The following is a 25,431-nucleotide window of genomic DNA, read 5'->3' on the forward strand; positions in this document are numbered from 1 at the left end:
CCAGGGTGCAGCCACCTTAGCCAGTTCCCTGCTTCAGCTGACAAAGTTCACTTCTTGCAAGACATCCCTGAGGAAGCCACATGGACCTACCCCGATACAGCCCTGGGGGATGGAGCAGCCGTGTGGAGACCCCTGCCAACACTGAGATGCTTATATGTTCACTGACTCGGTTTTCCTCCAGCAGTCAACATCACTGTGTGTTTTGTGGGATGGAGGAGGACTGGAATTTTCCCACAAACTTTCTGAAGCCCAATGGGAACATGGAATTAAGCAGTTACCAATCAACTATACAGTAAACATCCACAGTGTTTCCAGAAATTTTGAAATTGCAATTTGCTAAAGCACTAAATCTAAATATGCTCCTCCTCTTCAGGTGACATCTATACTTGCTAACTAGTTAATACTCTAAAGGTTCTGACACTAATAACTAAGTGTGTCGGGTGGCTACCACTGTCCCTCTAGATCAGCGGTTCTCAACTGGGGGTCGTAACCCCTTTGGGAGTCAAATGACCCTTTCACAGGGGTCCCCTAAGGCCCTATTTCCAATGGTCTTAGGAAATGAGACACCACTCTTCATCTCTAGGCGGGTCTGCCCACATGCAGATATGCCCACATATGGGGTCACCAGACGAGGAACTATATTAAAAGGCCATGGCATGAGGAAGGTTGAGAACCACAGGAGACTCGAGATCCACAATCCACTTCCACTCTGCCCAGTTGATCCTGCCCATGGCTGGTTTCCACAGGAGTCTGCCCAGTGGAGTGATCAGGAGAGTGGGCGAGGGAGGAACATGAAGTGTGGCCTTCCCCACTTCTCCCTCTCTGGTCTCCTTGACATGCATTCAGGCCCAGCGGCAGGGTAGTAGCTATGGTAACTGTGACCACTTGTGGGTTAACTCTGGCCATAAATTCTCCAAGTCCTTGCCCCTTGAATGTGAGTAAGCTCTGTATCAAACACATTGAAAAAATTAAAAGTTCAGGGGAAAATGGAATGAATGCACAATAAAAATTGTCCACAAACTTTTGGAAGCCCTCCTCCTTTGTATCTCTGTTGTATCTGACAAACATTCTCCACAGGTATCGGCCAGCTCCCTCTAATGCAGCGGTTCTCAATCTGGGGGTCGCGACCCCTTTGAGAGTCAAATGACCCTTTCAGAGGGGTCGCCCGATTCATAGCAGTAGCAAAATTACAGTTATGGAGTAGCAAAGAAAATAATTTTATGTTTGGGGGAGGGTCACCACCACATGAGGAACAGTATTAAAGGATCACGGCATTAGGAACACACCGATATTTCTCTCACAAAGTCCCATGAATACCAACAAGTGGGATAGTGGGATAAATAGAGCTCGTGAGCAGTCTTGAGACAGGTCGGGCCAGGAGTTGCCACAGCATAAATAACGAAGAGGTTTCAGGGCATTGTGCATTTCTGAATTGTGGACGAGGGCCTGGGTCCTGCGTGTCCTGAAGAAGATTCTGCAGGCCCTGAGTGGAAGCAGGTCTGCCTGTGCACGAACACTGGCATGGAAGCCTCGATGGCCAGGCCCCCCCCCACCCCCACCCCGGGGAGTGAAGAGAGCCCCAGCCGAACAGCAGCCTAGGTGGGACTGTAATATACATCGGTGGAGGGGGGAAAAGTGGAGTCAACCTTCACTGTCAAGCTGTCTCACTCGCAAACCTTTAGCTTTTGCCCACAATTCCTTGCAATCACTTGGTCTCTTTTTAAGAAATGCTGTGGAAATGTTGTTTGTGGGTATCAACTGTCACTACAGCGAGGATGAGTTCACTTTTGTAAAGTGCCCACATTGATGGGAGGTGCCCAAAATGACATGAACAAATTAGGGGCTGCACGAGCACACACAGGGAATTCATGTCTGAAGCTCTGTGAGGTTTATCTGTCCAGGAAGGGCTGTGGGGGAGGCAGAGCGGTTGGCGCCAGTCTTTGAGGAGCCCCTCCCATGTCAAAGGAGCCCAGGCCGGGCACCCAAGAAACACCTTAGCCTGGACTGCTTTGCTCATCTGCCTCTGGGCACTGGATCTGCTACAAGAGAAAGGGCTTCTTCCTCTGTCAACCTCTGTGGCGCCGGGGCCCTTCCTCCCTCCCCTATTCCCTTTCTGAAAAAAGGTCTCTCCCTATTGGTATATCTTTTAAGATAGCAAGCAGGGAGAGTAGTAGGGTGGGGTGGGGATTCAGTCTTTGCCCTAGACATTAAATAGCCCTTGGGATAAATGGTCTGCAGTGTAATAAAAGGAAAAACCAAACTCACTGCCTGCCAATGAGTCAAATCTGAGTCGTAGCAGCAGAGTAAAATTGGAGTTCTAACGCTGTAAATTTTTACAGGACCAGAAAGCCTCGTGTTTCTCCTGCTGAGTGGCAGGTGGGTTTGAACAGCTGACCTTAGAGTTAGTGAGCAGCTCAATTTGTAGCCCACCTATACCACCAGGTTTCCTGGTTAAAAAGTTAAGGAATCTTAATTATGGGTTAGAAATGTAAATCCAATATACTAGCAGTAACTTTCACTCTGTATTTTATAGATTCAGTAATGACTATTTTCCCCCCAATGAACATGTATTGATGTTATATTATTTTAATGCTGCATTGTAATTATGGGAACAATTGGAAATCATATTTGTCAATCTATGTAGAGTGCTATATGAAATGGTGGCTATTAGCTCTCTGAACAACTCCCTGGGAACATCCTCAGTGAGGACACTCCACTTGGCACAGAAACAAATGGCCTTGTCTTTGTGTACTGTCCTTCCAACCTCCTAAGGGTACTGTGTGGTGCTCTGCACGGAAGAGAGGGAAGAGATCCAACAAAGGTGGGCTAGCCCCAGCAGCTCACCTACCATAGGAGAGACAGACACCAGGAGGTGCAGTAATTGTTCAGACTGTCGCATACACAATCCCGCAGTAACAACAACAACAACAACAACAAACATCTGCCAATGGAGCAGAGAGGCATACAAGCTGAACAGGTATGGAAAAGAGAAGAGAACCACACCGAGGTGTGTACGTAGGTTTGGCAGAGGATATTTCTACAGATATATTTGCATATGCAGATGTGTTTGCACATATGTGCTATAAGTATATCCACACATAGTTCAGCACGGGGGGCGGGGGTCAGCCCAACACCTTGAGAGAATGAGGCACTGATCTTGGGGTTGAGAAGCAGAGTCTTGGACATTACTTGGCATGAGCTGGCGTCAAGTGGAGATCAACTGGCATAACTCAGTCCATAAGAACAACATTCTAATTCCTCTAGCGGCTGGGATTTTAAGGGCTTACGGGGGACCAGCTGGAGCAAAGAGGGGTGAAGAGACACTCAAGGAAGCAACGCTGCGAACCACAGCTTTCACGATCCAGAGACCAGAAGACCTGGTGATGGCGGTGACCACTGCCCTGCAGGGGCTCAGAATCACAAGTCCTGAACAGAGCGCGGCACACAAGTCAGACCCCGCCCAACTCGTGGCACTGTCCTGATGGATCCTGATTGAGCCCCCACAACCCACAATTTTTAAAAAAAAGTTTTTTAAGAAAGAAATAGATCGACTCTCTGCTCCTCCTCATGCCTCTCCCGTTGCTGTGTAGTCCCAGCTGCCTCCCCGAGACACGATGGTGAAGGTCGAAGCGAACGGATTCGGCCACATTGGGCGCCTGATCACCAGGGCTGCTTTCAATTCTGGCAAAGTGGATATTGTTGCCATCAATCAGCCGCTTCATTGATCTGCACTACATGGTCTACATGTTCCAGTATGATTCTACCCACGGCACGTTCAATGGCACCGTCAAGGCTGAGAATGGGAAGCTTGTCGTCAATGGGAAGGCCGTCTCCATCTTCCAGGAGCGAGATCCGCCCACATCAAGAGGGGGGAGGCCGGTGCTGAGTGTGTCGTGGAGTCCACCGGTGTCTTCACCACCATGGAGAAGGCCGGGGCTCACCTGAAGGACGGTGCCAAAAGGGTGGTCATCTCTGCCCCTCTGCCGATGCCCCATGTTTGTGATGGGCGTGAACCACGAGAAGTACGACAACCCCCTCCAGACTGTCAGCAATGCTCCTGCACCGCCCACTGCTCAGCCTCCTGGCCTCAGGAACCCGATAGCAGGCAACCAGGAGTCGGCGGAGTCAACTCCATGGCAGCGGGTAGTTATCATTCATATTTGCAACATTGCGGCATATTGATAAAAATAATATACAATATCCTGAACAACGAGCAACTAGAATAATTACCATTAGTATAGCAATGATATGGGACATTACTTTATGTCACTTAGGTCCATGAGGAAAAAGATGAGACTAAATGAGGAAGAACATCTAAATGTGTGAGACGACGTGTGGAAAATTACTGCCAAAGAATCTCAGTAGTACTTCTGCCGCCCTCCAAGGAAGAACAGCCCTGTGTGCACAGGCTTATCCCTACCCTCAAGGCCCTTCCAACTCAGGGCATGCCTGAAGGACAGAGGAGAGCGGCTCCTCCGTGGTTCCAAATGTAAATCTTTCTGGAAGGAGGCATCTGCATCTGGCCCCAGCAGAGTAACTGGTGGGTTCGAAGCATAGGACTTGTGATGAGCAGCTCGATGCTCATTAACTTACTGTGCCACCAGGACACCTTAAGGCCCTCAATATGGGACACCCCACTGTACCTCAGAGCGCCAAGATGGTAACAGGAGGACAACTTGCATACAAAGACAAGCACAAGTCTGTGTTTTCTGTAAATAGGCCCCCTAATTTCTAAGGGAGATGTCATTTCTCAGACTTGATCTCTGAAAACGTCCTGGGAATCTCAATACTTTGATGTTTACAGTTCATTTCCTGCTGCAATTCTTGAAAGTAGATACAATACAAAAATCCTAGGTGGACCAAGTACCCTGCTGATTTTTTAAAATGAAGGCACCATTGTCAAAGTGACCCTCAACGGTCAAAGAAGAACATGTTTCATCAAGGCCTAAGGCTTGAACCTAGAAACTTAGCAGCATGTGTGGGTCCCCGTTGCTGTAATCAGGCATTCTTGGAGTCTGCGAAGTGACCGCCCATGGAAACAGAACTTCAGCGTGTATAAAGGTGGACTTTTATATCTCTCCCTACTAGAACTGCTGATTCCAATGACTTGACACACGAAGATTCTGTGAACCATATACTATGCATATCTCTTTATGAGTGAAGAAATGCCTACTAAAAAATAAGAATTCTACGTACATTGGTACCTCTACAGCCCACAGAGCAAAAGATATCTGTTGAATAATTACATAAAATGAGTGTCATAGGAATTAAGAGTAGCAATAATGAGACCAGCAATCTTCAATAGGACCGGAACCTAGTTTCACTTTATTTTTTACCATCACAAAAGTCTTACAATTAAAAAAAAAAAACAAGAAAACTTCTATTAAAGAAATGACAAACCCATGACGCCTGTACTGTCATTGCCCCTCACCATGATTACACGACAGACCTCACAACTCTTCGTGCCAAACTTGGCTTCAGAGGCAACTTAACAGAGAACAGCCATGAGCCATGAGCCAATGCAGACACAGGACTTACCATCTATTTGCCAATCCTAGCTTAGCTATCTTACTTGACACTCACAATGTTATGTTTTATGGCTTCAAACAGATCCCAACATACTTTACTTATAGATATTGTTTGGTATCGCTCAGAAATGGGATGGAATAAGAAGGAAATCCACCTGCACCAAGTCACCTCCATTTCCTCACCTTCCCCAGCCAGTTTCCATTACTGTGGAGCACACAGGCAGGGAGTGACCATTCACTTAATCACTGACCTTATGCAGGGCAGGAGCCAAGACGGGCACCAAGAATCCATTGTAAATGTAATTGACAAGCTGATTGCGAATCAAAGGGTGAGCCACCTGGGAGAGACACGGGTAGATCATGAAAGAGGGAACCGTTCAATGTTTAGGTCTTCTTAAAGCCGCACATCTGTAGGCACACTGCATTTCAAAAGGAAACCCAAGCTTTGGCCCAAATATTCAATGCCCGCAGAATAATTCAGACTTCAAACTGCCTTGTCATTTTTACCCCAGATGGCTGGTTAGTGTGCTTCTCTTTCTCAGCTAGAATGAGCAGAAGTGTGACTTCCACACTTTTACAGACTGGTCATCTAAAGTTTCCACTTGATAAAAAAAAAACACTCTGTTCTTGACTCACTGCCACCCTTTAGGAAGAAGAGCAGAGCTGCCCAGGAGGATGTTCTTGACTGCACCCACTTCTTGGGGCGGACTCCCGGCTTTTCCTTCAGTTAGTGGTCAAGTGCTCCACCATGCCACCACCAGGGTCCTCCGGAACAGGTAAAAGGATTCATAAACTTAAATGAATCAACTGCAGTTTATAATTTTGCCCAAAAGTTTATCTAGCTTCTGTCTCAATTTGTGGCTAATGGTTTACAATGTATAGATGTAAAACTACCGAAAGAAACAATAAAATGTACTTATTTAGTCAGCAAAAAGAATGTTCCCATGTTGAAGACACATTTTCCAGGTGTCATTTATTTCGGGGAGGGAAGCCCTAAGGCTAGCTTTTCATAAGAAAGAGATACTGTTCAGAAACAGGACACATTATCAGAGTTGCAACACTTCCGATATGTAATTTTTCAACATATAAGGGCATGGGTAACCCTTTAATACCTTTTGTAAGTAATACCCCAAAACCGATAATAATAATAATAATAAGTATGTGGGTTCAGTTTTAAAATACAGTATGAAATACACAATTTCCCTGCTGTTACTTGTGCCCATTTGCTCTGCTTCCCTTTCTTAACTAAATAAGTAAAGTCAAACAATAAAGTAAAAAGCAATTTCTAGGGAAAAAAAACTAGATCTTTAAATTACTGATAATCTCTTTCTGTGTGTACATTTGGAGAGGAACTAATAGTAGTTCCATCTTTTTTTATTTCTGCATACTTCTGCAAGAAAATGTTGACGGATTGTAATATTAAAAAATAACTTAAAATGTAATTCATTTATCTTATATATAAATAAAACTTCCTTTGACTTAGCAATAAAAATGAGATGGGAGCTAAAGTAATTTACTTGCATTTTCTTCCAGAAGCTATTTCTTTATTTGGGATATAAAAAGATTATAATGAACATTTTTCATCCTGCAATCACCATAAAGAAAACTCGATTTCATAATAAGACCAAAATTAAAGTAATATTTATGTTGCATAGAAATAAAACAATTTTTGGTGGAAACCTACTACACAGCCTTAACTATCTATAAAATTTTATTTAAAATGGTAACAAGAAATGTGAAGGTAGAAATCTAATCAAGAAGCCAAATATGAACAGGAGTTCAGCAGTAGTTCTGCCCCACCCCAACCCCCACCCAAGTAGGCCAATTTCAAAGCAAATTTAATTTGTGTTGCTAAGAAGATGCTTAACTTCTTCTAAATTCAATTGGGATAACAATATTCTTTATGTAGTATGCACCATTAAGCAAAATAAAGTGTTTTCCTTTGTAGACTGCAAAGACCTTGAAATAAAAGTGGTATAAACTAGAGTACTTAGAAGACTAAAAATATCTACTTAATGAGTCAGACATTGAACTTATTTTTGATAGTTAAGTGGATAATCAAAATAGAATTAACAAAAAATAGAAGTTTTTTAAAAAAAATATATAAAGACAATTCACTACTTTTCCTCTCCATTAAAACTTCCTAGAAACTTACAAATGAACATTCTCACTTTCCCAAGTGCATTCAGTCTTCTTAAAAGCCAAAACCAAACTCACTGCCACGGAGTCAATGCCGACTCAACGTGACCCTGTAGGACAGGGCAGAACTGCCCTCGTGGGTTTCTGAGACTATAAGGGAGGAGAAAGCTGAAATATTCCATTAGCATCGTTTAAAAGGAAGGCTTAGACGAATTAATCATTCACAATGCTTATGTTCCAGGTGGGTCGGAATCAACCCTGAACTCTGGTACCTGTATAACTGCATTACAAAACTCCAGGGAGTTCATGAACTGGACGAGAGGCGGGAGGAGGAGCCAGTCGTCTTTCAGAAGGCAGTGCCATTCTTCGCCTTTTTCTTCTAGCTTTGTAGGCAGGGAAGAGTAGAGACCACTGAGTCCCGTTGCAAGTACCTGTATTCAGGAAAAGAAGACACAAACAGCATCATGGACTCCTTCCCATTTAAGTTCTTCACTTGCATCAAACAGCTCCCAGGGGACACTGACCTGACTGGTCCCCAGACGGCACTCTGAGTAGCACGGTATTAAAGATACCAGTTGGCTAGGAAGGATTCAACAGGTGCAGGCAGTAAGGAAGGCCAACGTCAGCAGAGAAAGAGCAGCGCTAAGGCATCGGGCAAACACACACATGGTTGACATGGACTGACATGGCCTGGTGTGCTAACCAGTATGCTGGGGGCATGAGGGGAACGAACACACACACACACACACAGGAAAAAAATCATGATTCCTGCCTCTAAGGAGCTCAGGGAAGGGAGAAACTCATGACCAATATTTTATAGTACAAGACAATGAGCACAATACAGAAAAGTACATATTCCCATCTATAGAAGGAAACCTGGCATGAGACAGCCCAGACATATGGTCTCAGAGAAAACAACCATGGGGAGTTCCTTGTCAGTCACGGGAAAGGTCATGATAAGGTTTACAGTTGATAAGAGCACAGCTAGTACCCCACCTGCTCTTCAGTGAAAGGAAAGGAACTGGCAGGGTGGGATCAGTCAGGTAAGGATGGAAATAGTTCAGACACAGCTCACATAAGGTGGCTGGAAGCTGGCCGAGCCATGGCATCTACCACTCTAGCATCAATACAAAGCTCGTGAGATTTCCTCCCTCACTCCATGCCCTGTCCTAAAATTCACCTGGGCTTGGTATTTGGTAGAGGCAGATAAGAACTCAACAATGTCAAGTTATCCAAATTGGTCATTAGAAAAAGGGTGGTATCTTTATAACAGAGATAGAAATATAGAAAAGGAGTAAATTTATTGCTCATGCAGACCGCTTGTTTATCTTATAGAATATAAACTCAAGTGTGTTACACTGGGTTGACTAGAGAAACAAATCCAGTGACATATGTTTAAGAAAGAGCTTTATATCAAGAACTATATATCAAGAAAATATCCCAACCCATTCCAACTCAGTCCAGAAGTCTCCCCTTCAGACTCAGGCAGCCACATGCAATGATGCAGAATGCAGGAAGATCACAGGCCGGTGACTGCAAAACTGTGTGAACCCCAAGTCTGAGGAAACATGGCAGGGCTCTTTTTAGCTCATGTAAGATAAAAAGTGATGCAGACAATAGCCTTGGGAAGGTCCCCTTACATCAGTTCAGGGCTGTAACCTGAATAAGGGCATTACATCCACGCTAATCCCATTACAAATGACTGGCTGATCATCTGAGATTACTTTATATGGGATCATCATGTCGTTATACAACAATTAACCACTGAGAATCATGGTCCAGTCAAGCTGACACTTACTCTGGAGCTGACACAATTCAATCCATGACAGATGGAAACATTCAGGAAAATATACTGAAGTAGATCCAACAAAGGGGGCCTGCTTTCGACTGAGATCACAAGATCAGCAGTCTGAAACACCAGCTGCTCTACAGAAGCGAGACAGGGCTTTCTCCTCCTGCCAACAATCACAGCCTTGGAAACCCATGGGCACTTCTGCACTGTCCTCGAGGGCCACCATGAGTCGGCATCAACTCAATGGCAGTGAGAGTGCGGGCGGTCCCAAAGAAATAGTGCAGTACTCATGGCTGTCACAGGCCAGTGAGAGACCAGGCGGCAACTGCAATCATGTGCTAAATGTTCATAGCACACAATAAAAAATATATGGGGCTGTGTTTATAGATGTCATGTCCAAGCTGTTAACGAAAAAATAAATAGAGATTAACCAGAAGAAGAAAAAAGAAGGCTATTCCAAACAGAGTGACTAGACTGCATAAGAACTCGGAGGGGAAAGAAATATACCTTCCAGGAACTACGAGAGCTCCGTGTTGTTAGAGCCACGAATGAGAGGGGGAAAGATTGACAACTGAAGAAGGAACTGTGTCGTGCAGAATGGTGTTGTCCAGGATTAGTGCTTGTGGGACACCTCGGAAGGGAATCCACTAGCTACATGGGTGGATCTGAGACTGGGGGCAAAAGATCTGGGCTAGAGATGGCGATGTGAAGTGATCCACATATACTAGCACCTCCAGTCACTCAAACCAAGAAGAGGAGGATGCAGGGGGAGATCAAATGCCTCCAAAAGAGACGGGATGCTTCATTCCATCAGCTGAGTGTGAGATGATGGTTGTACTTCCCAAGAGTGACTAGAGACCTCTCAATCCAAGACGGGAGCCCAAGAACCCAAGGTTGTTGTTAGTTGACTTCGGCTCCAAGAGACACCATGGACAACAGAGCAAGCACTGCCCAGTCCCCTGACATCTTCAGCACTGCTACGCTTGAGCTCAGTGTTGCCGCCACTGCGTCAATCCATCTCCCTGAGAGCGTGCCCCTTGGTTGCTGACCAAGCAGGATGTCCTTTTCCAGGGGCTACTTGCTTTTGAAAACATGACCAAGTACAAGAGACAAAAAGCCACCAGTGAAACACATGTGACATATCAGTGACGGCAGCCCGAGATCATGAGGCAGAACAGGGAGTGGCACCAGGACCGTGAGGTGAGTCCCAGGCTTTCCCATCCACAGAACAAGGCAGAGTCCGAGGGAGCGTGCGGGTAAGACAGACACAAGGCTTAGGAGAAGTGTTCACCAAAGAAACTTTCGTTCTTAACATTTTGTGACCTGGAAGCTTCTCTAATAAACCGCACACTCGTGACTATTGGTTGTGAGCTGTGTGTGGCCACTGCACTGCGTTATCAAACCCAGCAGCGAAGCAGCATGGCATAGGGGGAGGGGTGGCCCGAGCAGGGTAAAGAAGGATTGAGAGTTGAGGTGCGGACTTGGATTCTCCTTCTGTCGACTGAGCCGGAGAGTCCTTCTCCACCAGGACTTCTGCCCCTGCCTCTCATCAAGCAAGGGCAATGAGAAATGATTGGGCATTTATTTAAAAGTCCTAACTCAGCTCCTTCTGGCCCTTTCGGTTTCTTAGTCTATATAAAAAAAAAAGCTTTTTAGTGGCATCCATTTTTCTCGAGTTAAAATGTAAAACAGGCGACACTGACATGGTAAAATTCATAAGACCCTCGGTTCTCTGCACATGGATTAAATGGCTGGTTTCACTGATTGTGAAAGTGTCTTGACCTTGATGGAGCGTGTGCTGAAATAAAGTTGATGTTGATTCCATTTCCTACAAACTTCGTGAAATGCTCTCATATCTTCCGTCACCTCATAAGCATGTGAAAGCTGGACAACGACTAATAAACCAGAGCAGAATCGACACCGTCGGATGGCAGCGCTGGTGGAGAATCCTGCTGGAAGAAGGAACCAATCTGTCTTCAGAGAGGTACAGCCAGAATGCTCCTTCAAAGAGCAGATGGAGAGACTTCACCGCACACACTCTGGACGTGCCATCTGGAGGGACAGTCCTTGGAGAGGAATGGTAAGTTCAGTGAAGTCGAGCAGCAGTAAGGAAGCCCGTCAGGGACAAGGATTGCCACAGGGGCTGCAACCATGGCCCAGGCATAACAATGAGGTGGGGATCGAGCAGGACCAGCCAGGACTCTGTGCCCTTGCCCTGAAGGTGGCTGTCGAGACCACTCCCACCCAACTACTATCCTGGGTGTAGGGAATACAGCAGTAAACACATGGCACCTTGATTTCTTTTTCAAGATCGGGGCACCCGTGGTCCCAAAGGAGAAAGTCTCCTACTTAAAGTAGTTAACTCCTTGTCACCATATGCAAACAAGCCACTTTCATTTCGGTTCTGAATGTGACCCGTGTAAGGGGCCTGTAATAAATTAGAAACCTCTGGCAAGACAAGAGAAGCCAATAGATCTCCTTGAAGAGAAAGCGAATCTTGGTGCCACATTTGTGAAATCAATTACGTTTGCTAACTCATGCTAAATTAGCTGCAGAACAAAGGCTTTAATTCTGCATACTCCTGATTCCTTAACACTTTAAGGCTTTGAAGATGAATTCATAAAGACAGGCTTAATTTGTCTGACTAAAAAGCTGGGAATAACTATTCAGTATATCAATATAATTACAGCAACATTAATTTTTAAATTACATACATCAGTGACAGTAATTAAAAATAACACACACCTAACACTCACTTTTTTTAGGAGACTATTCTGAAAGGCCTGGCTAGGATCTGAACAGAAGCCTGCCCGTGTGGAAGGACGGTGTCCTGCGACAGCTGGGCATGGGGTCCCACCACGGCTCTGCCTAAAAACGGGACTGGACAAGGTCTCTGCAAGCTTCTTCAGACTGGAAGGACACGTGCAAGAAAATATTCTGTGGAATAAAGGGCGTGCCACCCAGTCTTGAGAGCAAGATTTTACATCTTGTTGCAACATACTCTCTCCCACGCTTCTGCTCAGAGGACGGATTCATTCATCCAGCCCATAGATGTTTCTAGGACACAGATGGAGGGCAGGTACTGTGGAAGGATAGTGCTGGGGAAGGAGCTAGCAGTGAGCAAGTCGCACCTGGTGGGGTGGGGGAAGCAGACAATAAGGTAACCGAGGCGAGAAAGAGGACAGAGAAGGCGCTGTGGACATGCAGGTGAGAAGGGGGTGGGCGCGTGTAAGGAACGGGAGTATGACCAGCAGGCATGAGAGAGGGGCCTCGTTGCTAGCGGGTGAGGCGGGGCAGGTGCCGAGTCCCTGCAGCCCTGCAGAGGACAGGGACATCTGCCGAAGGGAGTCTGCGAGAGAGGGACAGGATGAGATCAGCACTTAGCAAGCAGGAGTAAATCCCCAATTCCCAGATGGAAAAGAAAGGAAGGTAGAGCAGCATAGCTGAACATGACAGTCTAGAAACGACACCCCTCGTTCTAAAACGTATTGTTCCTGACGTTAGGAAAAGCCTACGCCGGGGGCTGTCTGAATAGGCCAGGAAAGAAAGATGAAGGGTAGACTTATGACGGCTCTGCCACGTGGCACTGGGCTTTGGCTCCCTTCTGTAACCAGAGAGGCTAGATATGGCCTCCGCACCATTCTTGCATTTACCAGTCGCTTAATAAACATTTATTCTTTTAAAAATTTGTATTCCTCAAGAGAAAAACTAAATGTAAGCTTCTTTACAACAACACTCCTCAAACGTTAAGACCCTACCGAAACTACTTGGAAAATTAAAAACACACCTTAAGGAAAAGAGGTACATTGGAAGTAGAAAGAGGGCCGGGGATGGGGGAGGGCTGTGTTCTTTCTTCCCTAGGATAAAGCAGTAGAGTGAAATCACGTTCCTTGGCAATTAAATATCTCAAGTTGAGCATAACTATCACTGAGCTCTAAAATTAAATGTACCTTTATGTAAAGGCTCACAAATTCCAAGTAGAGCATTAGGAAAAGCTTCAAAGAGCCTCGTAACTGAAATCAATGAAGCCCCTCTCACAATAAACCCTTTCTCTCCGCGCTCCAAGGGCACATCAGTGGACAGACCCAACATACTGAGCACGTGGTCCAACTTCACAGACTGAAGCTGACTGAAATAGAACCTCAGGCTCAAGTTCTGGCCTAGCGCAGCTCCTAACACTTTCCTTTCCCAATGACATCCATAAATATACTAAAAGTCACACTTTCTTGGATATCTGGCCAGAAAGTAACTCAGTTCTGTAGATTTCAGCTCAATCTGTCATTTTACCCTGTTTAATCTCAAAAGGCAATAGCAGGTTTGCAGTTCATTTTTTCCCAAAATCAACAATTTAATAGCATGAGCTATTTCCTTTCAAAGTTCAGTTTCTAACCAAAAACTACTCGAGAAGCGATGAGGAAGCATGGATCTGCATATGCAGCAGCTAATTTGAAATCAGAGGGTGCTGTGGCCTGCCTGTGGTTTCCTGCCTCCTGTATAGCCGCACCCTGTCAGGGGGGCGCTAGGATGCTGCACAGGTTTTCATCCCAGCTTTCAGATGAAGATGGGCTAGGAAGAAAGTCCTGGCAATTGGCTAATGGGATCACAATGGGTCTGACCCACAACCAATGATGGGGTGGTACAGGACCACTACTAACCACTAACCACTACTGCAAGTCAAATGTCCAGTCACCATGTTAGCCTTTTATTGATATTGACCCCCCCCCCCAAAAAAAAGAAGAGTGAGCACAACACATTATAGCTGTCCTTCAGCCAGCTGCCGCTGAGTGAGTTCCGGCTCATGGTGTCCCCACGGGTGTCGAAGTAGAACTGTGCGCGTCAGGGACTTCGGTGGCTGGATTTCTTAATAGGTAGCCAAGGCTTCCTCCATAGGAACCTCCGGGTAGACTCAAAGCTCCAACCATTGAACTCTCTGTCGTTCTCAGACTCCTTTATTCCCAGCAGGTTGGGTGTTAACTCAATATTGCTCATTTATCTTTCAGACTGCCCTTGGCAGGCCAGTGACTGGCGTTCTCTGAGTTGCGGTGCCTCGAGGAGTTGTCAGAGCAGTACATGACAATAACGATGCAGCATGTAAACAGGTAAGGGTGCGAGTCCGGCTTTGGGTCAACCTGGGGACACTGGGGGGGAGGGGGGGTAGAGTGCAACCTCTCAGTCAGGACACAACCTGATGCTGCCTCCTTGGGGGGGTGCCCTATTTCCAGGAGGCCCCTGTGGAGAAGCGGCCTCTCTCGCTTGGCCCTCTTCTCTCTCCTACTTGCTTGGATCCTGCATCTGGTTTCTGGGGTCGGAGGCCCATGTGCCTGCAGAGCCTGAGCCCTGTTGGCGCCCCACCGTGTTCCTACCCACCTTGGATCCACGTGATTCTGCACCCACTAGCCTGTCACCTCCCTGCTTCGCTCCATCCTTGACCGGAACCTGCGTGAGCCAGGAAGGGCCTTGGGCTAGCATATGACCCATGGACTTGAGTTGGACTGGGCTGGGTTCTTTCCTTGATATAAAGCTCTGTCTTGCTATCAATTTCCTCCTTATACATATATGAATGTCTCTGGTTTTAGTTCTCTAGAAATCCCATCTTACCACAGTTAGCAGAATGGGTCACACCAGTAATATTTCCAGGGGCGGAAAGAGGGACCAGGAGCGAGAGCACTGAACACGCCAGGGAACACCGGTCCTTAACTTTAAACAGAGAATGGCACCAGTTAATTTTAGCAAAATGCAAAGTCTTTTAGCAGATGGCTTTAGTCTGAAGCTAGCAGCAAAACACCTGGTAGGGACCATTTGATACAACCTGCCAAAATAAAAAGCCTCATAAATTTTGGATATGGGATAAATAACATTCTACTTGTGGCTGTGGATCTAAATGTCGCTTATTTTCATTTGCATTTCTTGATTTATGGATCTGTTTTCTACTTTTGCTGATACGCAATGAAAGCCAAGGGTTTAACTATCAAATACTTGGTTTAAAAAAAACAAAACAAACAAACATCAAAAGACATGATAGATACAGAGAGGCTTCAACCATTGCTGGCCGCATACTGTTCCCTGAAGCAGCCTTCTTTTCCTGGGAAAGCACAACTTGAGATAAGGGGAGGCCAAACCAGCAAGTTCTTCTCATTGACTCCTGCAAAAGTTCCCATCACGGTCCGGGTTCCTGAAAGAGTCATTCCTCTACCAAAGCCTGACTGATGTTAATACACTTTGACAATCATACTAATTGGAGAAAGCTTTTTGTCAATTGTGGGCCTTAGTCGGATGCTTTTATCTTCAACATAAGGGGGTCTTTTTTTGAATTATGTTGTCAGGTGTAATTAAGGAAAACTGGGTACAAATGAGATTATGGGATCTATCCTGAGGGGCAACTTAACACAGCAAAGCTCGGGGTTCCATTTTGGCAAGTAACGTCAGCTGGAGATGTTGTTTTCCCTCCAAGGTTAATGAACAGTACAGTGTTGGAAACACATTTACGAAAGCAATGGCTCAGGGAAATCGGTGAAAATCTAAACATTAGATACACACTGCTCCACTCATGTCCAAATGTGAGTACATTTTTTAAAGCACGAAATATTTCAAACTTACAAAAAATAGAAACCCACCCGAACACTTGACAGATACTGTCTTGTGTAATTTATTTAAAGCACTCTAATTTTTCAAGAAGTAATGGGGAGGGGGAAGAAAAAAAAAGAAGTAAAAGATGATATAGAGAGCAAAACTGAACCATGATCCCACTGGTAGCCCTTCCCTTTGTTCACACCCCAAATATAACCAGTCTTGATCTGAGTTCACACTGTTCTTGTGCTTATTTTTTAAACTTTTACTCTACACACGTACATCTAATAAACAGCATACGTTACGGTTTTGTGTTTTAAAAATTACATAAATGCTAACATATTACATGTCGCCTTTGGCTACTAACATTTTGTACTACGTTTAGAGGAAGTGGAGGTCAATGCTGCATGTATTTATATGTGATGTGTGCATTCATTTTGAATGCTATTCCACAGTAACTCAAACCCAAAGCTACTGCCATGCATCGGCCAAATGGCAACTTCCTGTATTCTACAGAGTAGAATGGCTCCCCGGGGTGTGCTTGGCTTGTCCTTTTTACGGGAGAAGATCACCAGGCCTTTCCTCTGCCGTGCTGCTGGTGGGCTTGAACCGCCAACCGTTACGTTAATAGTCAAGCACAAGGCACATTTAAATAATTTTTAAAACATAAAACCATGATATATGAACAAACCGGTGTATCTTCATCTAGTATATTTCTCATTTTCTCCAGCAAACATTCATAAACAGGTATCCTTATAAACACAAGCAAAATCTCTATAGGGCAGGTATCTAGAAGCGAATATGCAGGATCACATTATATGCAAATATTCATTTCCTCTACGCTTTGCCTTGTTGTTTTCCTGAGTTATACTAATTTTTATTCTTCAGGGCTCCTTTTCCCACACCCCCGTGGCATCACTTGGTGTCATCAGATGTCTAAAGATTAGCCAATCTGATGAGTATTGCCTAGCATTCATTATGGGCTAAATTTGCATTTCCCTGATGCTAGAAAATTTGAGCAGATTTTTCCCTGCTTATTGGCTTTGGATGCCTTCAGGGAATTACCTGTTCATATTATTTGCCTGGTTTCTTCACAGGTTGCTTCAGCTTTTTCATATTAATGTGTAATATTATAATTTTCAAAATAAGATAATTTGGGTACCAACTATTTATAGGAATAATGTATTGCAAATATCACCCCCAATCTGTGTGTGTGTGTGTGTGTATACGCACGCGTGTGTTTTAAATACCAGTCTTTTCACCTTTTCTTTATGGTTGGGCTTTGTAGACAGCCTTGATATTGTATTACTTATACACATGGTGGTGGTTTAAACACAACAGCCTTTGGGTCTCACTGCCAAGATTCAAATCCTGACTCTATCTTGTAACAGCATGTGCCCGTACATGAGTGTGTTGTGAAGGTACATAAGCTGGCTGTTAAGAGACAAGGCCTATGGACTCCAGAAGCAATGCAGCCAAAATCTTCCTTGGTCGCTCCAGGTCTTCATGGAGTTTGTTGAACAGACCACTGTTCAGGAACCGCTGTATTTTCTATCATTTGTGCCTTTTCCTTTGGTCAAGCACCAAGCTGGAAGCTTGCCCTCCTGTGGGTTCTACCTAACAGTGATCACTTAATACAAGCAACCATCTAAGTGAAGGGTCAACTAAGTTCCCATGGAAGAAGCACACTAGCCTGTGTGATCCAAGGATTGTAAATAATAAAATCCAAAACTTAAGGAGGAACAGTTTCAGAGTTTAAATTGTGAACACCTGCTTTGCAGAAAGCTATGGATGACAGGGGACACCCAAAATCCATTTGCAGGGTCCCCACATCGATCAAAGCTCCTGTGACTCCTCTCTGGCCACAGTCCAGAGATGTGACTATTCAGAGCACTGTAACATCAATTACGACAAATGTAGTCGGTTAAAGAGTAACGCTTTATCAACTGAGCTCCCTTTTGACACACTTTACAGTTACTTCCATTTTTTGTACTTTATATTTTCTTTTAGATTGACATTTTTCTGTGTTTTGTCTAGTCATTGTTGTTGGATTTTTCACTTGTGCCTTGTATGATTTTTTGTATATGACACCCAGCATAGGTAACTGGATTCATAATGGCAAGGCAGGCTGGGGTAAATGGGAGCTAACGAACAACAAAAAGTATGAGAATAAAGAAACTGTTCCGAAATTAATTGTAGTGATAATTATGCAACTCCTCTTAATGTGATTAAACTATCAAATTGTATATGTGAATTATATGTGAATAAAACTATTATATTTTTTATTTAAAATGCCGATCATTTAATGGCTTTGTGTCTCAAATTTCCTCAGCTGTCTACAAAGGGAGTAACGCCAGTACCTGCAGGTGGTAAGAGAATCGGATAAGTTAATCAATGTAAGGCCCTGAGAACTGTTCACAGTAAGCTCTCGGCAAATGTAAGGCACTGTGGTTGTCAATACTGATAATGGCCTCAGCTATTCTTGCAGCTTTCCACAATTTTATATGACCTTTAGGATCGACTTCTTGTGCCTCATGAGAAACCTTATTTGGATTTTTTAAATTTAATAAATCATTTTATTGTGGCTCTTACAGTTATTATAGCGATCCATATATCAATTGTGTCAAGCACACTTGTATATATGTTGCCATAATCATTTCCAAAACATTTTCTTTCTACTTCAGCTTTTAGTATCACCTCTTCTTCTCCCGCCCCTGCCCCCCCCACACACACCTTATTTGGATTTAAATTCACATTAATCCTTTGCAAAGTGTACCTTAGACTTACAAAAATGTAACTATTGATCAAGCTTAGGCATCACCAATAGAGGCAAACCTAATGTACAAAGGGGCTTAAATACATTCTAAGGGAAAATTCCACTTTTCCACAAAAATTTTAGGCCTCCTTGTTTGTATACCTCTTGGTGATGGCAAGAGAAATATACAGCACCATCTATAAAATATTCTTGTCAGAGAAAAGGTAAGCCTGAATGGAATCAAACCTCTAACTTTGAATTTTCAGGAAATACAGGGGATAGAGCCCAGACGCCACCATAAGAAACACGCAGACCAACCCAGACTGTGACCCCTAGAGGTCAACGGCCCAGGCTCTTAAAAATCAAGGCCATGTGAATAAACAGTGGCAGGACTATATAGATTAATATAAAGGAAAAATAACAACTAAAGGCGCGCCTCACATTATATTTTTGGAGGGAAAAAAGCAGCCACATAAATCATTCAGAGCATACTTGTGGAACTGGATATAAGATCATACTAAGGAACCACACCTGTATCTCCTCACTCATTGACTCCAGTTACCCACCATTCCACAAGGATAACAGCAATTCAAACCGCACAAGCCGGCAACTGAGGACAACGGGGCTGTGGGTAGCAGTAATGGACGCTGAGGCCACTACTGTCACGGGTAAGGTGAAGCTGCCAACGTGGCCGGGCCATGTCTCTCAGTGGTTTGGCAACTTTGTCATGATGTGATTTAGTAGAACTAAAGTAATATGATTATCCTCCATTTTCACATAATGACCTGATCTTGGAATCTAACCGTGTCAATAACTGGGACGTGGGTATATTGTATAATTTGCTTAGATACACTGATGGTGTTATAGCTTTCTGGGGGGCTAACTTTAGTCCTAAGAATCCACATTAAGTTGTTTTCCCTCAGATTTAAATGGTACAGGCAAAAACCAAAACAGATGACCAAACAATGGCAAAGTGGTGTTAATTTTTAATCTAGGTAATGCATATATGGTGTTCATTTCAGTATTTTTTTCGCTTTTCTGTACTCTATTTCATAATAAATAGTTATAAGAGAAAAGTTACATATATTTTATGAACTGATTGGGAGAAAACCACAGCTTTATAATATTTACAGGGTGCTTTATAATTTAGAAGGCTTTATAATTTTTTGGTAATGGCCTTGCGCACATCAGATTTGTTTCAAGGTAGCTTATACCTACCCTGCTTTTGTAAAGTGTGCTTTTGGAAATACGGTGTTTTAAGTTGCCATGGTTAGCTGGGTTTTGCATATTGATTTGCATCAGTCAGCCACAGTGAACCACGTAAATCCTGCGATGATTTGCTTTTGGATCTGTTCTCTGTCTGTAAGACACAACTACTGAAAACACTTCTAATGAGCCCAAAAAGCCAAGGAACCACATACACCTCCAATACAAAATGCTTTTTCCTCACTTTATAGTTTCCAAAACCAAAACGAACTCACTCCCACCAATCAATTCAACTCATGGAGACCCCATAGGAGGGTGGAACTCTCCCTGTGGGTTTCCAAGACGCACCTCTTTATGGAAATGAGTTGTCTTGTCAAAGTCTGTGTCTCTCCATGGAGTGGAGACCTCGCGGATCACAACAACACATAGTCACGATGCCACCAGGCTACTTAAAGCCTTAACAAATTTTATAAAGTTCTATTTTGGTAAAAACATAGATAACACAACTTTTCCCGATTCAACTTTTTTTCCCACATGTACAATTCAGTGATTTTGATTATGCTTTAGGTTATAGAACCATCACTACTATATTTTTTCAAATTATTCCACCACTATTAACAGAAACTCGGAGCCCCTTAAGCGACGACTTTCCCTCTCCCCCGCCTCCCCGAGCCCCTGGTAACCACCAACAAACCGTGGCATCTGTGCATGGGCCCATTCCCTCTGAGTGACATCGTACAATATTGGTCCTGTTACGGCTGACTTAGTATTTCATTGACGATGTTTTCAAAACCCATCCTCTGTGTGGCACGTACCAGAACTTCACTTATATTTACGGCGGCCTAACAGTCGGTGGGACATACACATCACATTTTATGTATCCACTCTCTGCTGATGGACAGCTAAGTTGTTGCTACCTTTGGGTTACCGTGGATAGTGCTAGATTGCTGGACAGTTTCCGACGCACTCCTGCTTTCAGTTCTTCTCAGTATACACTTCGGAGTGTGACTACTGAAATGTATGACAGCTCCATTGTCAAGTCCTTCAACCCTCACCAAATCGTTTCTCACAGCAGCCGTACCATTTTGAATTCTAACAGCAAAGGGCGAGGGTTTTAACCCCTCCACATCCTCACTTTCCTTTAAAAAAAAAAGCATCATACCCATACAAGTAATGATGAAACTGTATGTCATTGTGTTTTTAATTTATATCTCTGAAACGTCACCACTCAAAAAGAAACAGTTGCAAATACTCATTAGTAATCAGAATGTGGATGAACAAATATGAATCAAGGAAAATGAGAAGTCATCATAAATAAAATAGACTGCATAAAGATTGATATCCTAGGCATCAGTGAGCTGAAATGGATTGATAAGGACCATTTTTAATCTGACAACCATATGGTCTTCCTTGCCAAGAATGACAAATTTAAGAGGAACAGCATGGCATTCATCATCAAACAGAACACTTCGAGATCTGTCCTGGAGCGCAGTGTTGTCAGGGATAGCATACTGGCCATATGCCTGCAAAGGATACCAGTCAATGCAACTACCGTATACACTCGAGTATCAGCAGACCTCAATATCAGCTGAGGCGCGTAATTTTACCACAAAAACTGCATTAAAAATGTGCTGAAAAACGGCTTACACACGAGTATATATGGCATTATTCAAATCACTAAGGCCAAAGATTTTAAAAATTTGACGTTTTTATCAGCTTCATCAGTGTGCAATTGATCAAGCATGCTATCAAGATGCACTGATAATTACTGATGATGAAATGAGAAAGTTGAAAACACACTGGGGTGAAATACTAAGGGTGTGCAACAGAGCAGCAAAGCAATGAAGTCCCCAAGGAATACCAAAAATAGAATTTGGGGCCGGCAGACTCAACTGGAAAACACTCATAAAGGTCAACAAATAGACCTGGAACTATTTATAGGTGTTTCTTTTTTGTGGTTGTTGTTTTATTTTTTGTTGTTTTGTTTTGCTTTGTTTTGTTTTTGTGCTTCTTATTGTTTTCGCATGTCAATCTAGTAAGGTAGGTGGGATAAAAAATCTGGGGGAGAAAACACTGGAATCAACGTTTCCAGGGGGAACACAAGAGAGGAGGAGGAAGAAAGAAAGGGAGTGCCAACCCACCCAAGGGCAAGGGAACAATAAGTGATCTAAAATTGATGGTGAGGAGGGTATAGGATGTCTAGTGGGGCTTGATCAAGTGCAGTGTGGCCAAGGGGAACTACTGAAACTCAAATGAAGGTTGAACGTGATAGTGGGACAAGAAGAAAGTAAAAGGAAGTAAAGAATTAGGAGGCATAGGGCATTTATAGAGGTCTAAATACAGGCATGTATATATGTAATATATTTATATATAACAATAGGGAAACAGATCTATGTACATATATTTATATGTTAAGTATTAAGAAGATGGACATTGGGCATCTACTCAGGTACTCCCTCAATGCAAGAACACTTTGTTCTGATAATCTGGGATTCTGTGATGTTCACCTTCCCAAATGATCGCTGAAGACAAAATGGGTGCATAAGCAAATGTGGTGAAGAAAGCTGATGGTGCCCAGCTATCAAAAGAGGTAGCATCTGGGATCTTAAATATTTGAATCATCTAGTTGAAAAGCAACAAAGCCCACAAGGAAGACGTACACCAGCCTGTGTGATCATGCGGTCAGTTATCAGGCATCAAAGACCCAGAACAAAAAATCATATCAATGTGAATGAGGGGGTGCGGGGAGCGGAGACCCAAAGCCCATCTGTAGACAACTGGACATCCCCATGTGATCACAAGGAAGAGGCAAGCCAGTCAGGATGCAGTATAGCACCAACGAAACATACAACACTTCTCTAGTTCTTTAATGCTTCTGCTCTCCCACTATCATGGTCCCGATTTTACCATACAAATCCAGCTATACCAGAGCATGTACACAAGTACAGATAAGAGCAGGAAACACAGAGAACCCTAGTGATACCAGAAGGGGAAGGGGAAGGTGGGGGGGAGACAGGAGGAACTGATCACAATGATCTACATATAACACGTTCCTAGGGGAATGGGTGTAAGACAAGAAAAAAATTTTTTTTATAAATTATCAAGGGTTCATGAGGGATGGAGGGGGTAAAATGAGGAGCTGATACCAAGGGCTCAAGAAGAAAGAAAATGTTTTGTAAATGATGATGGCAACCTATGTACAAATGTGCTTGACACAATGGATGGATGGATGGATGGATGGATGGATTGTGATAAGAGCTGTAAGAGCCCCCAATAAAGTGATTTTGTTTTTAGTTTAGTTTTGGAAACTCTATATAAGGTTGCTCTGAGTTGGAATCAACTTGATGGTCGGTTTAGATAATAAATAAGCATCCCTGTTTATATCTCCACAGGAGAGGGAGCCAGGGACCAGACTTCAACCCGGTGCACTAAGACGTGAATGCAACATACTGTCATGAAGCAGGGAACCAATAGAGAGGTCTACAGGGCCATCCCCAATCCAAACTACGTGGACAAATCTTCCTCCCCTCCCAGAAGAATGCTCTACAGAGGACAGCACTGAAGTGACAGCCCAGGGAGAGGGGCACATCTCATCAGAACACAAAGGAGCAAGCGAAGATGGAAGGAGAGAAAATGGAACACATCCTAGCCCACCAAGCCTCAAGGCCGATATTCCTGCTCAGGGCAGCCAATGTACAGAGAGGACCATAGGGCCGGCCCCACTAGAGACACGATGTCCCTTGCTGACCCATAGCGCTACTAGGGACAACACTGGAGGCACAGTGCAGGAATTGAGCCCGATCTGACCCCACCACAGCTGGGCAAAATGCTAAGGGCATGCAACAGAGCAGCAAGGGGAACAAAGCAATGAAGTCCCGGGGGAATATAAAAAAATTTTTTTAAGACTTTGGGGCCAGGCCATGGCACCCCATTAGTCTCGACCAGAAAACACTCATAAAAAACAAACAGACCTGGAATTATTTATAGTTGTTTCTTTTGTTGTTGTTGATTTTTTTTTGTTGTTGCTGGGGTTTTTGGGTTTCTTTTGTTTTGATTTGCTCTGGCTTGTTTTTGTGCTTATTATTCTCTCTGCAGTCTATCTAGATAAGATAGGCAGGATAAACAATCTGGAGGTAAAAACAATGGGACCGACGGTTCTGGGGGTACATGGACAGGGGAGGTACAGAAAGGAAGTTGGGTGTTAACAAATCCAGGGACAAGGGAACAACAAATTATCTAAAATCAATGGCAAGGAAGGCGTAGGATGTCTGGTGGGGCTTGATCATGGGCAATGTAGCCAAGAGGAATTACTGAAACCTGAAAAACGGCCAAACATGATAGTGGGACAAGAAGAAAGTAACAGTAGAGGAAAGAACTAGGAGACAAAGGGCATTTATAGAGGTCTAAATACAGGTATGTAAATATATTTATTAATGACAATAGGGAAATAGATCTGTGTACATATATTTATTATTAAGTATCAAGTTAGCAGGCGGACATTGGGCCTCTACTCAAGTACTCCCTCAACACAAGAACACTTTGTTCTATTAACCTACCATTCCATGATGCACACCTTCCCGACATGATCGCTGAAGACAAATGGGTGCATAAACAAATGTGGTGAAGAAAGGTGATGGTGCCCAGCTATCAAAAGAGGTAGCATCTGGGGTCTTAAAGGCTTGAAGATAAGCAAGCAGTCATCTAGCTGAAAAGCAATAAAGTCTACATAGAAGAAGCACACCAGCCTGCATGATCATGAGCTGTTGATGGAATCAGTTATCAGGCATCGAAGACCCAGAACAAAAAATCATATCAATGTGAATGAGGGGGTACGGGGAGTGGAGATCCAAAGCCCATCTGTAGACAATTGGACATCCCTTGACAGAAGGGTCACAAGGATGAGACAAGCCAGTCAGGGTGCAGTATAGCACTGATGAAACATACAATTTTCCTCTAGTTCTTTAATGCTTCCTCCCCACCACTATCATGACCCCAATTCTATCTTACAAATCTGGCTAAACCAGAGCATGTACACGGTTACAGATAAGAGCTGAGAACACAGGGAATGCAGGACAGATAAATCCCTCAGAACCAATAATGAGAGTAGCTATACCAGGAGTATAAGGGTAAGGTGGGGGATGAAGGGGGACTGATCACAATAATCTACATATAACCCCCTCCCTGGGGGTTGGACAACAGAAAAGTGGGTAAAGGGCGACATCAGTCAGTGTAAGACATGAAAAAATAATGACAATTTATAAATTTTCAAGGGATTTTGAAGGAGGGAGTGGAGGAAGGGGGGAAAATGAGGAGCTGATACCAAGGGCTCAAGTAGAAAGAAAATATTTTGAAAATGATGCTGACAACAAATGTACAAATGTGCTTGACATAATGGATAGATGGATGTATTGTGATAAGAGCTGTATGGGCCCCCAATAAAATGA

The 25,431-nt window shown here is 43.8% G+C and overlaps 1 protein-coding gene across 1 annotated transcript in view; it reads right to left on the reverse strand.

Annotated features, from left to right (window-relative positions):
- The window catches only part of FHIP1A (FHF complex subunit HOOK interacting protein 1A), a 109,504-nt gene that overhangs the window by 67,011 nt on the left and 17,062 nt on the right, over nucleotides 1-25,431 (reverse strand). The window contains exons 3-4 of the mRNA XM_075544801.1: nucleotides 7,940-8,098; nucleotides 5,780-5,866 (exon numbers count right to left, since the gene is read on the reverse strand). Coding sequence (XP_075400916.1) covers nucleotides 5,780-5,866; nucleotides 7,940-8,098 — 246 coding nt within the window. The remainder of the gene's footprint in view (nucleotides 1-5,779; nucleotides 5,867-7,939; nucleotides 8,099-25,431) is intronic.

Source organism: Tenrec ecaudatus, chromosome 3, assembly GCF_050624435.1.
Source record: "Tenrec ecaudatus isolate mTenEca1 chromosome 3, mTenEca1.hap1, whole genome shotgun sequence".
Lineage (NCBI taxonomy): Eukaryota > Metazoa > Chordata > Mammalia > Afrosoricida > Tenrecidae > Tenrec > Tenrec ecaudatus.